At 37.7% G+C, this 12124-nt stretch overlaps 1 protein-coding gene across 1 annotated transcript in view; it reads right to left on the minus strand.

Annotated features, from left to right (window-relative positions):
- ppip5k1b (diphosphoinositol pentakisphosphate kinase 1b) overlaps positions 1-12124 on the minus strand; it is a 54844-nt gene that overhangs the window by 35095 nt on the left and 7625 nt on the right. Inside the window, exons 3-13 of the mRNA XM_047391074.1 lie at positions 11453-11648; positions 9587-9677; positions 8890-8975; positions 8293-8447; positions 7254-7355; positions 6920-7081; positions 6149-6270; positions 5584-5685; positions 4582-4668; positions 4065-4140; positions 2393-2502 (exon numbers count right to left, since the gene is read on the minus strand). Of these exons, the coding sequence (XP_047247030.1) occupies positions 2393-2502; positions 4065-4140; positions 4582-4668; positions 5584-5685; positions 6149-6270; positions 6920-7081; positions 7254-7355; positions 8293-8447; positions 8890-8975; positions 9587-9677; positions 11453-11648 (1289 nt within the window). The remainder of the gene's footprint in view (positions 1-2392; positions 2503-4064; positions 4141-4581; positions 4669-5583; positions 5686-6148; positions 6271-6919; positions 7082-7253; positions 7356-8292; positions 8448-8889; positions 8976-9586; positions 9678-11452; positions 11649-12124) is intronic.

Below are 12124 nucleotides of genomic sequence, written 5' to 3' on the forward strand. Positions count from 1 at the left end.
AGTTAACTCGTTGATTCAGATGATTAGGTTCATAGCTCGTTTAGAGACCCTTTTAATGATATGCTAATTTTGTGAGATAGGAATTTTGGGTTTTCATGAGCTGTATGCCAAAATCATCCGTATTAAGACAATAAAAGACCTGAAATATTTCAGTTAGTGTGCAATGAATCTAAAATATATGAATGTTACATTTTCATCATGACATTATGGAAAATAATGAACTTTATCACAATATGCTAATATTTTGAGAAGGACCTGTACTGGTAGAAAAGCTAGCAGTAAAATAAGTAACTAGCCCGATTCACTAAGATTGCTCTGGACCTCCTTTGAACTCTAGATTTTTGTGGACTTTTTGCACTCAGTTTGTCTTCCTTTTCAAGATCTCATTCATAAAGCAAATAGCACTAATGATGTGCTGGTGAAAACATGTCTAGCAACATCAGCCAGTGTGATCAACCTGCATCGGGTCACTGTTGTCCTCTCACAATCCGATAAAGACTTTCAGCCACCAACACAACTGGCACAAAGGTGACAAATAAGGAGCATTTTCCTTAAGCTGTAAAAGCATCTTAGTGAATTAGGGAGGAATCAAATTCAGGAGAGCATTTCTGTGATGTGATATTGATGCAGAAGTGTAGTCATTTGTGCTGTAGTTAGCGGTCTTTTATAGTCAGAAAGAGTCATATGTGTTTTCTTGACAACCATTCTGTGATATTTGATTCATGGATTAAAAACGGCTTCACTCCTGACTCTCTGTGAGGAGGGTCGAGTTGCTCCTCTTCTTGGGGTTAACCACCAGCTTTAAAGAACAGTAAATATTTCCTCAATACTGCCCCATTCTGCCCTGGCACTAACATACATCCTGAGTGATCAAATCATGCCCAGACAGCGCTAAATACAGGTCTGAAGATGCGTCGAGGATGGTTTTTGTTTAGGCCATCGTTCAGAGGCGGCCTGGGACTTGTGAGCATTAGTTTAGTAGTCTAAACACAATCCGTCCTTGGACACTGAGCTGAATCTCTGACATCTTGATCTCTGAATAACTATATAATGCAACGGATTAAAGAAACATTTGCAGACTTGCCGGTTGCCCGGTTCACAGCCCACAATGTGACATGGTGCCGGCATGTTAATTTGCATTAAAAGAAGGTCATTCTGATCTGATCACCAAGAACAGATATTGAGGTCAGAAGGGAACTGTTGTGAAGTGTCCTGATCAGCCAGGATTCATGGTAACATCAGATCTGAACAGGGCCTCTGTGTCTCAAACTCTGCTGGCCTTTGAGAATAGGATGCACCCCCCCACGCAGCAATTCACATAAATGTACATTCAGCACATATATAGAGTGCCTTATGAAAGTAATTCCACCCCTTTTACTCCTGTTCATTTTGTCATGTTACAACCACTTACTATTTAATTGGATTCTATGTGATTGAACACCACAAAGCAATGCATTAAGGTGTAGAAGAGAACGGTACATGGGTTTTAAATATTTTAAAAATGATTATGAACAAATCCACTTCATGCTACAGCCTTCATTTTTTTTTTTACTGAGCATTCAATCAAAATGTACTAACACACTCTGAGCCCAGAAGACCAGCAATGGAACACTAAACCCAGTATGAAGGCAGGTAATAGGCAGGATGAAGACGACATTAGGAGATTAAGAGTCCAGCATGTATGGTGAGGACAGCATGCACATTAAGGAGGAAAACACACTGATCTGCACACGCAGGAACACAGTAAAATCATCATTTGACTGTGTATGAGTCAATGATTAAAGCTGAAATAAATGGAGTTTAGAGAAATTGGTACGTGTACAAAACATTAGGAATGCTTTCCACATTTTATCATAACACTCTGATCTTATTTTATTAACCATCTAAACTTGCAAAAATGATTTTAATGAGTGGAATCTGAAAAATTCCAGCTTTTGCCAAGATTGGCCAGACTGGTCTCTGGTGCATCATTTTTTTTAATGTTCCTAATACTTTGCACACTCAGTTTACGTTGACTAAAGGAGGGTAGTAAAACCTCATCCTTTAAAGTAAGAAACGAGAGGGTGCGTACTGATTCACATTCAAGCTGGATTCCCTTGTGGAGAAAGGAGGACAAATGCAGGAGAAAAGGCAGGAGAAAAGAGGGACAAAGGGGGAGGAGAAGAAAAGAAACAGACAGTTAAAGTCAAGACGAGAGGATGGTGTTTTCATGGTGAACACGTGTTTGGTAGAGAGTATGAAAGAGATGAATGGACCCTGCTGAGGTGTTGAAAGGTGATTTGCAGATGTAGAAGAACTTGCTAATGAATGATGTTCCCAGAAAACCGCAGAGAAAATGATTGATGGTGTGTGTTTAGCTGCGAGCTCATATTTCGGGTGAAATGCCACTCACATTTCCAACACTGTCTTGAGCTGCTCCAGCTTGGACGACTTCTCCTCGATCTCACAGTCGTTGTGCTGGCCAAGTTCAACCAGCAGCAGACGGGCGATATCGAGCACTTCCTGGAATCACAGTGGCTTCTATCCGTAACTGAATATTTATCTTTGAGTTCTCTGCCCAGAACAAACATTCCCTCTGCACAGCTCCTCACTATGATTAGATAGTACAGTCTCATGGGAGAACACAGAGGAACACACCCTCAGCAGAAAATAAATAGAAACTCTGATACAGAGACAGGAAGAATGTGGAAATCTGAAAGAGTGGATACATAAGAAATATTTCCAATCTGGATTCTGATGAATAATATAAACTCATCATTTTGTACTCAAAACATGTTTATTGACATGAAAACAAACCCTTAACCCGCCCAACCAGAGGAGATCTCTCTCCATCTCTGCATTAATGATGGATTTTCACAGGCGCACATTAAACACAGGTCCAATACATAAGCAGCATCTCTGCTCAACCCTGTTCAAATGCTTCTGTAAGGTAAAACAATGACATTTTCATGAATAGTTGTAATCACAAATCACAAGCCATCAATAACAGTGAAACTGATTCATCTGAAATTAAGTGCAGCAGTCCTACTCACTGTTCCCTAATATTTCGTAATTTATATCCTGTAGTTGAAAGCATGGTCTGCAGAGATGTTTCAAAGGATCAAAAGATTCACAGACAAAATAGCCCCTAAAAATATAAAATAACACTGACATTATAAATATCCGGATATTTCTCCAAATTGATGAAAAAACAAGACTGAATCTGATCAGGAAGATGCCAAGAGTCTGCTGGCAAAACCTGAGAAGCTCCATGAATTTTCAACACGTACTATTTGTGTTCTACCTGTGTCGACAATCTAATGCATTCCCTATATTCCTGGACTAAGTAGTGGAGTTACAAGACAATTCTTTTCTTCCAAACATAACTTCCACGCCAGGCTAAAACCTCACAAAATATTCCTGTCAGAAGGAACCAAACTGAACGTTTTAGACCATAACTCCAAATGGTATGTTTCGCACATCACTAAAAGAATATTATAGTCACAGTGAAACATGGCGGTGGCAGTATCATGCTCTGGGGTTACTTTTACCTAATTAGAAATATGTTGGGTTTTTCTTTTTAAATCAAGGTGGATGACGTTCTGTTACCAGTTAATTGTTTTGCCAAAACCTTTAGGCGTCTGCTAGAAAGCCCGAAGACAAAAAACAATGTCAAACTGGGTCATTAATGCAGCCAACTTAAGCAAACTCTACCAATTCTGCAAAACAAAAGTGGTCAGAAATTGAGCCACAATTATGCTAAAACCCAATATTAGCGAGCATATATGTACATTTGACTGTGTATTTATAATTTTGAACCTATGGGGGAGAAAGTCATTCTAAAATTAATTCTCATTTGTGAGCCTAACTCTTGTTTAGTTTGTAAGTTTGATTCATCCACCATAAAAAAAGCTGAAATAAATCCTTAAAAAGCCCATAATTAATAGGACAATCAAGCTCCTGATGAGTGTATGTAAACTTGAACTGGAAATGTAGCTTCATATGAGAGGGAATGAAAACATTACACTGAAAAAGTATTGGTGTTTAAAAACAGAGAACGAATGAGGCAGAAGAGACTTACTAACCTGCAGCTGTTTGGGCTTTTTCAGCTTTAGCTTGCCTGTCTTGTATCCTCCATACTTCTTAAACAACTCAAAGAAACTGTTCAAAAAAAGCCAAACAAAACATTGGGATTAAGGGATTAAGAGATTAAGGAACACAGATTGATTTAGATAAATAGCTTCTATATCAATTGCATAGGAACATGTTGTCCATAAACTACAATATGGACAGATTTGTATTTAATAAACTCCCTTAAAATGCAAGTTAGTGGCACTAATTGAACGTAAATGAAAGAAATTCATCATATTATTATCACATTTGTGTGGGAAAACCGACTATATCCAACCTGAATTAGATCAGAAGCAAAGCAAGTACGACTACGGCAAGTACTTCAGTCCATATCTCTGTGTATACGTCTCATGCAGTGATTTGTGTGATTACCTAAATTACAGAGCATGTGCTATAAAGTTAGTTCGTTGTTAAATGTTGTATTGGGAAGGAGAAAAACGGAGATCTTAAGGTGGAAAGAAACTGACTTACAGAGGGTGACGGACCTCCATTTTCATCTTTTGCTTTGGTGTTCGATCTCCATGACGAATGATGGCAATGACACAGCGAAGCTCCATCCTTATGAAAAGGAAAAAAGACATGGTGGAAAAACAAAGAGTAACTTAGACTGATTCCTAACCAGGGCTTAAATTAGATACTTCTCATAAATCATTTCACTCATGAGACCTAGAAGAGAAAAAGGTCGGTAAAGGTCGAGGGATCCGGGACTCCCAGCTGTTCTGTATAAGGCTTGTTTCCCCCAGTTACTTATTTATACTTAGTATAAAAATATTTATGTGAATCTATGTAAAGTTTAGACTTTTGTTGATTTTCTTTTATTTTAAGCCATTTGTCAAACCTGAATTAATCTTGGCTGTAAAATTAACTCTGCACGGCATCAGATGTGCATCTGGTCAATCATAACGTCCTGCTCTACATCCCTACAAGCAAACCACTGTCTTCCTAAAGTATTCACACACCTTGGCATTCTTCCCATTTTGTCAGGTTACAACAACTAACTTAAAACAGATTGTATCTGGTTTTAGAATAATAATAAAAACATGGATAGTATGGTATGCATTGGTATTAAAATCCCTGTAGTCTGATATTCCTTAAATAAAATCCAAAGCATACAATTAGTAAACAAAGTGTAATTTAATCTCAGTATAAATCCTGTGAGGACTTCAGAGGTTTGTTAGAGAACATTAATGAACACGGGAACCAAGGAAGACGTTTAAAACATGGTTAGATTATAAAACAATATCCCACATTTTTAAACATGTCAAGGACTGTTCAGTCCATCTTCTGAAAATAGGATCATTGTAAACTAAGAAGAGATGGCAGTTCCCCTAACGTGAGAAGCTATCTTTAAGGATTTTGACATTTACAAGAGAGAATCAACACACTTTGTAAAGATTAAATTTCATGCATCACTATCCAGAGCAAATGGTATGCTGACTGCCTGTGTTGCAGTGTTTTGGGTATCATGCATACATGGTTCCTGAGGTTGTCGGGACGATAGGGATGTCTTCAGCTTCCATGGGGATGGACCAGGGGATGTGCAGCTGGGGGGCTAACTCTCTCATCACCATGTTCCTGGTGAAGACGTCAATGTCAAATTTAGTGATATAGCACATTTAAAAACACGTTGACCAACGTGCTTCCCAATTAGACCAATCATAAATTAGCAAAAAGAATAAAACTGTAATAATAGTTAAAAAAAAAGAAATAAAACAAAGATTTCTAAGATCTATTTAGCGTCTCATACCCAGAAGCCTCAATAAAATAAAGAAAAAAACCTAAAACAGTGCAAGAAGATGCAAAGATAAGTTTTGATTATTATAATGCAACTTGCTGCTTACACCATGCTAGTTCTGCTTATTTGGTGGCGTTTGCTCATATTTAATGATGCATGTATATTTGACAGTTTCTAAAAGAGCACTGCAAGTCAAAGACAAATATACTATTCAGGGCTGCAGATCACCACAGATCAGGTCAATCGCTTCTTATGAGAACAAGTTCAGTATAATTAGTCATAATTCAGTGCCACATCACCTACCCCAACACTTTGGCACAGTCATCATAGTACTTCATGGAGTTTTTCACAAAGCTGAAGCCGTTCACGTCGCAGACGTAGGAATGGCCGTTGGCCCGGAGCAGATCGAAGCCACACACCGTTTGCTTTATAAACAGAAAACATCACATATATCTGTATAATAATCTATACAACTAATTATTTCTGACTGGAATGATGAACACAGTAGAATACAACCTTTTAATTAGAAACGCTCACAATTTAAAACAAACATAAGAGGGAAAAAACTGAAGGATCTAAAGAATCGAGACAAATTCATGAAATGAACAGAACAACTAGTACGGCTACTATGTGAAAGCCCTTGGTAGAAAATGAATCACATCCTTAAACTAAACCATTTTACAGACCCAATTTGTTTCAGTGTCCAACAGAACTGCTGTATCAGCACAAATGATAATTAGTTCAACAAAGCAGTTCAGTTTAATAGTTTGTTGGAACATTAGAAGGATCCTCAAGTTGCTGAATTCTGAACTACGAGGTTTAGCTCTTTACCTCGCCTTTCTTTATCATTTAGTTAACTAAACACCAAATATATACACGTCATAAAATACAGCTTTAAGTTTACTTGTATTTTTCATAACAGTCACTGTTAAAAGTTTACAGAGCTTTAGCATAAAGTCTTAATTAGACCATGAAAACACCAGATGAAGCTACACTCGTTAAGATGAGTGGCTGCTCGGAAAAAGGCCCACAGAAAGTTCTGAATTAAAAAGAAAGTAAATCATTTCCAGGTACCTTGAAGGCCATGCAGACTTTGCGAGCCACCAGTTTCTCCATGGCGGTCAGCATGACAGGGTAACGGATCTCCTTCCCCTCACTGTCTCTCTCCACCTTTCCGTCCAGAGCTGGAGACTTCCTGGCCTCAGCGTGGGCGTAGTCTGGGCCCACTGTGTAAACCTGAGACAAACAGGTAAACCACGCAGGAAGTGAACAATTTCAAATTTCTTCTAAAAAATTTCAAAAAACACTTAGCAACTGACAGATCCACCAAAGTGATTTTCTGCCCTTCACATCAAATCAACATGTAACATTGTCCAGAAATTAGAAGGTCAGGTAACATCCGCAGCACCTTAACATCGGTGCCGTCTGTTGGCATGAACTCCTCATAGATGTAGGATCCAGTTTTTCGCACATTGCTTTCTGGAGAGTAGACACTGCTTCGACTCCCAATCTAAAGCAAGAACAGAGCGATAAAAACAGGCCACACAAAAACAGAAAACCTATACGCTGCTTGGGTCAGCAATACAGAGTTGTAACAACACGACAAAAGTCTATGTCAGGACGCTGTCAAGATGTGACTTCATCTGGAGAAGTAAAGGTAAGCTGTTAATATGAGTCCTGGTTATTAAAGTGAGCGCTTTTTGTTTAGGACTCTTATTTTGAAGTGAGATAGGAAGCAGTTGTTGAGTTGCTCTATGTCTGTTGGCAGAGTGGATTGGTAGGCTTTTCACCACTGGTTCATAAGCATTAAAGACACCTCAACTGCTTTTAACTCATTTATTGTATTGAGTACTTGGGAGAAAAGAAAACGGTGACATATTGATGGACCATAAGAACACCACAACCAGCTAACAGTTAGCCGCTAACATCGCTAAAGTTGGTATCTGCTTCAGAGCCTTGAACGAAACGTCTGTCAACAATTGAGTTCAAATAAAAAACAAATACTCAAACCGAACTGGATTATTCTACACTGATTACAGATTATTTAAAGCACAGACTGGGAATATCTAATGGCGAAAGCAAAATAAAAGGGGGTAGTTAGCTTATCAGAAATATTGCTAAAATCTCGTCTCATCTTGTAAACTTAACGTCGTGTCTCATTTTATGAGCTGAATGCATCCCTAATCACCTCAATGATGCTCAATATGACCGTTCAATGAAGCAGCTGAAGCAGCAGTTTTTTGGGGTAAATAAATTTCACAATAAGCCAGAGTCTAAATAAAAACTGTTAATAAAGCATTATCATGGTTTTTGATATATAGGAATAATTAGCGTTCAGCATATCAGTGCTGTTAGGTATGAACATGTGAATGGATGTCAGTGTGAACTGCCTGACTCCTGACTGAGGAAATCTAACAGAGACGCTGTTGTCTTCTGAAAGCAGCTACCTTCCTGAAGAGCCTCTGGCTGCCTCCTCCAGCAGATGTTGGGTAGTATATGTAGACATTGTGGTCCTCCGCACACACAGGTTTCTCCACAAAGGGTTTAGGAAACACCTCTCCGTTCACCTCAACATGGTCCTCCCCCTCCACCAGGTTGCACTCTGCACAAAGCAAGCAGAAGTTTTAAAGTCAGTTCAACAGGAAGTCTTTCCGAATGCATGCATGAAAGAAACTGTTAAAACAGGAAGTAATAACACTTGCATGTATATTTCTTACAAGTACAGCAAATTATTTCATATTTGGTTATAACCTGTCTGTAATTATTACATAAAACATCCTGTTAGGCAAGCATATCTGAAAATATCAACTAAATTTGGTTTAAAAAGTTTATTAAAAGTTTTAGATCTTGTATTGAGTATCAGATATATTGTTTTTTACTGCAAGATACTGACGGCTTGTATGCTGTAGACTTTTGATGATCTAATTTAGGTGCATTTCGCATTTTTTCTGGCACTCTGCACTATCACTGGATTTGTTCTGCAGGTTTTTTGTATCTTTTGTTCTTAGAAGGGCTTTTCTTTTCAAAGATGATGCCATTCTCACCTTCAGGATTGTCCGGGTCTCGGTTTAACACGGCATAACGAGGCAGGTCGATGCCCTCTTCTTGAAGGATCCGATACACTTCCCTCCTGACATTAAATTATATAAATGACAACCTTAGCGCAGTAAATGCATTTGTGCAATAAGTGTAGTGATACATTGTGTTACCAAGGCTAGGTGATTAAAAGAAAACAATATTAATGTCTGTAAAAACAGCAATCATGAGGTTTTCTTAAGAACTGCTCATTACAAAGACTGGGGAAGGGAAAGGTTTCCAGACTTTAAACACCTGACCATGCAAAAACCTGGGAAAAAACAACATGAATGAGTTTGTTTCACATTCAGCTAGATACAAATCTCATCTCAAAATGTAATTGTCACTGAATTCATTTTATACTAATCTCCACTGACATTAAAACGTATTCAAAAAGGGGCATGAAGTTACAGGACAAAACAATTTGAGGCAATAACTTGGATTATTTTAAATGACTGTTTTGTTTAATCATCTCCTCAGTTATACTCTAGCACAATAATTTATAAAGTCTGGCCAGTTATACACTTTTGTTCTTGAAAGAAGTAACCTACAAATATGTCTTCTGCTGGTCATATTGAGTAGCAACCACAGTATTCCTGGTCCCAACACATATTTTGAAATCCAGCATATAAAGTTCATTTACCCTAATTTTTTAGCCCATCTTACCTGTCTTGAATGAAATATTGCATGTTGAGATCATTGATGAGCATTGGATTCCTGAGCTTAACATATTCCACAGCTTTGTCAAGAGGAAAACCTGAAAACCCAAAAAATACTCAGATTTTAGTACAACTTGAATTGGTGTGTTAAATATTTACTGGGGGAAAACATAGATAAGCAGCAATTAACAGTTTCTTTCTCTTTTTCCCTAGAGACCAGTTAAGACTGCAACTATTATTTTCTATAACATCAGATCTGTACAGCTCAACTTCAATAAGGACCAGTAACTACTGACTATTACCGACTCTGTTCACGTGGTTCTGATCGTATGAATTCTGAAAATGTTTTTGGTAAATATCAGCTTTGCACTTTCCCACAAAAATAACTCTGAACAATCATGTTCTCTTATGTCTATGAGCTCCACTCAAAATGTTGTTAAAAATAGAGTGGAAAAACATTGCACGTGACAAACTGCAGCATGAGTAATAGATTATGACCGGAGCCCCAGTTTGGCTGAGAAGTATGCAAACTCCAAACTCTAAGCTAAACCAAGATAAACTATTTTATCAAAACGGATCAAAATAAAAGTAAGGAAATAAAAAAAAAAAAAGATAAAAATGGAAACTGGGTCAGCTGTTTTCAATGTCAGTGAGCTGCTTAAAATGAAGTCAGATGAAAAACGAAAACTGCCGAAAGCTATTTAAACAAAAAGTGTTTTCCAGGACATGCCTGATAGAAACATTCAGGCTGCTACTCTAAAAAGGAGAGAGACTTTCAACAGATAACAGAAATAAGCTGAATAACACAAAGATTCTGTTTTATCCATTTGATCTTTTAATCTCCTACTGCAAATCTGCCGTTTTGTTGTAATGGCATAGAAAGACATGATACCATCGGAAAACAAAGTGTCACGCTTTCCTACGCGGGACACTGTAGCGTTTACACAAACTGAGCACTTGTCAAAATAGGCTGCTACAGATTTTTTTTAGGATTGATCAAAATATTGCACCTCGAGTGCTGCAGCTCTCCCATCCCATGTATACCGCATATGTGCGTTATTGTTACAGAATAAACACGACTTAAAAGTTGCAGCAACAGACTCAGCTCAGTATGCTGGATGCTAGAAACTGAAAACAATGGCATGACTTGCTTTCTGAACAATTCTGCTAATAATCATAATTAGACGGTGGCATCAAGGCAAAAGTAAGGCAGAGGTAAATCTAAAAAAATTGGAAGATTGTGAAAAGGTTTCTATCACTCATTACCAGAAAGTAAAACTCAAGCCTTTCGTTCTTGTAATTTTCATGATTATGGCTTAGAGATAATGAACACCCAAACCTTTACTGTCTTGAACGCAGTTGAACACTCATTCCTACAGCACTGATCTCTTGACATGTACCATTTACAAGCAACACACAGTACTTTTAAGACGTGTATCACAGAACCCCCTTCATTTCCCCACATTTAGACCGACATAACATTGGTTTTTCAATACATCAGCATAGAAGCATCCAGAGACCGCTGTTACAGTTAGCAAAGGTAATCCATAATATCACATGCTAAAGACAGTAAACATGTCTGCTACTTAAGAACTGGTCCTGGTCTTGTTTCTTAGTAACAGTTCTCTCTCACACATGGTGGGAAATCACATCTGCTTTTAAAGAAAAGACTTTCATTGCTCAAAACAAGCTTTTTTCCAACCTTTTTAAAAAAAATTGTATCTGTGATCATTAATCATTATTTAACAGATATGTTTCTAGCATCAGTTGCATTCTTTACCTTGGATCTTGCCCTGTAGGAAGCTAATCATTTTCATTATGTGGAGAACCCAAAGAGGAACGCTGACAACAAATTTAAACAATCAAACTTTACCTTTGGAATGGAAGGAGATGAGGCAGTCACAGAGGGGCCATTTCTCCACAGATTCCTCCAGAATCACCTCCTCAGGAAAGATGACTACATCAATGTAGTCAAATTTACAAAGTCTCTCCAGGATCTGGGTCATGGGCTTTGATTTGGACTTTTTCATCATTGCACATATGCCCACAACGATCTGTCGCTCAGATGGCTAGATGGTGGTAAGGACGAGGGAAGGTGAGAAGGAAAGTAAAAGGGCTCAACAAAACATTTTTCATCGTCAAAGTGCCATCCAAAAGTCAAGTACCAAGACAAGTTTTATGCTGTGAAAAAAACTTTGCAAAACAAAGTAAGAGGAATAAAATTAAAATAAAAATGTTATGTTTATCAACCAATAACAATCTATATGCTTTTGTTCAAACATTGTTTGATAAGTAGGAAAATGGCCGTATCTCCAACAAAAGCATGCACACAAGAAGACTACTATTTAAAAGTCAACAAAGAAAATAATAGTGGAGATTTGTTTTTGTGGAAATCTTATTACTTTTATTTAATCCAAGAGCAGGTAGAGGTGTATTTATTGGCTTCAACAAACAATAAAAAACACCGACTTAGCTATCAGACATTTTCAAATCTAAATTACTATTACAATGCAAAAGGTCTTCTAGTCAGATAAACGATGCCAAA

The sequence above is a fragment of the Girardinichthys multiradiatus genome, chromosome 2 (assembly GCF_021462225.1).
Source record: "Girardinichthys multiradiatus isolate DD_20200921_A chromosome 2, DD_fGirMul_XY1, whole genome shotgun sequence".
Classification (NCBI taxonomy): Eukaryota; Metazoa; Chordata; class Actinopteri; order Cyprinodontiformes; family Goodeidae; genus Girardinichthys; species Girardinichthys multiradiatus.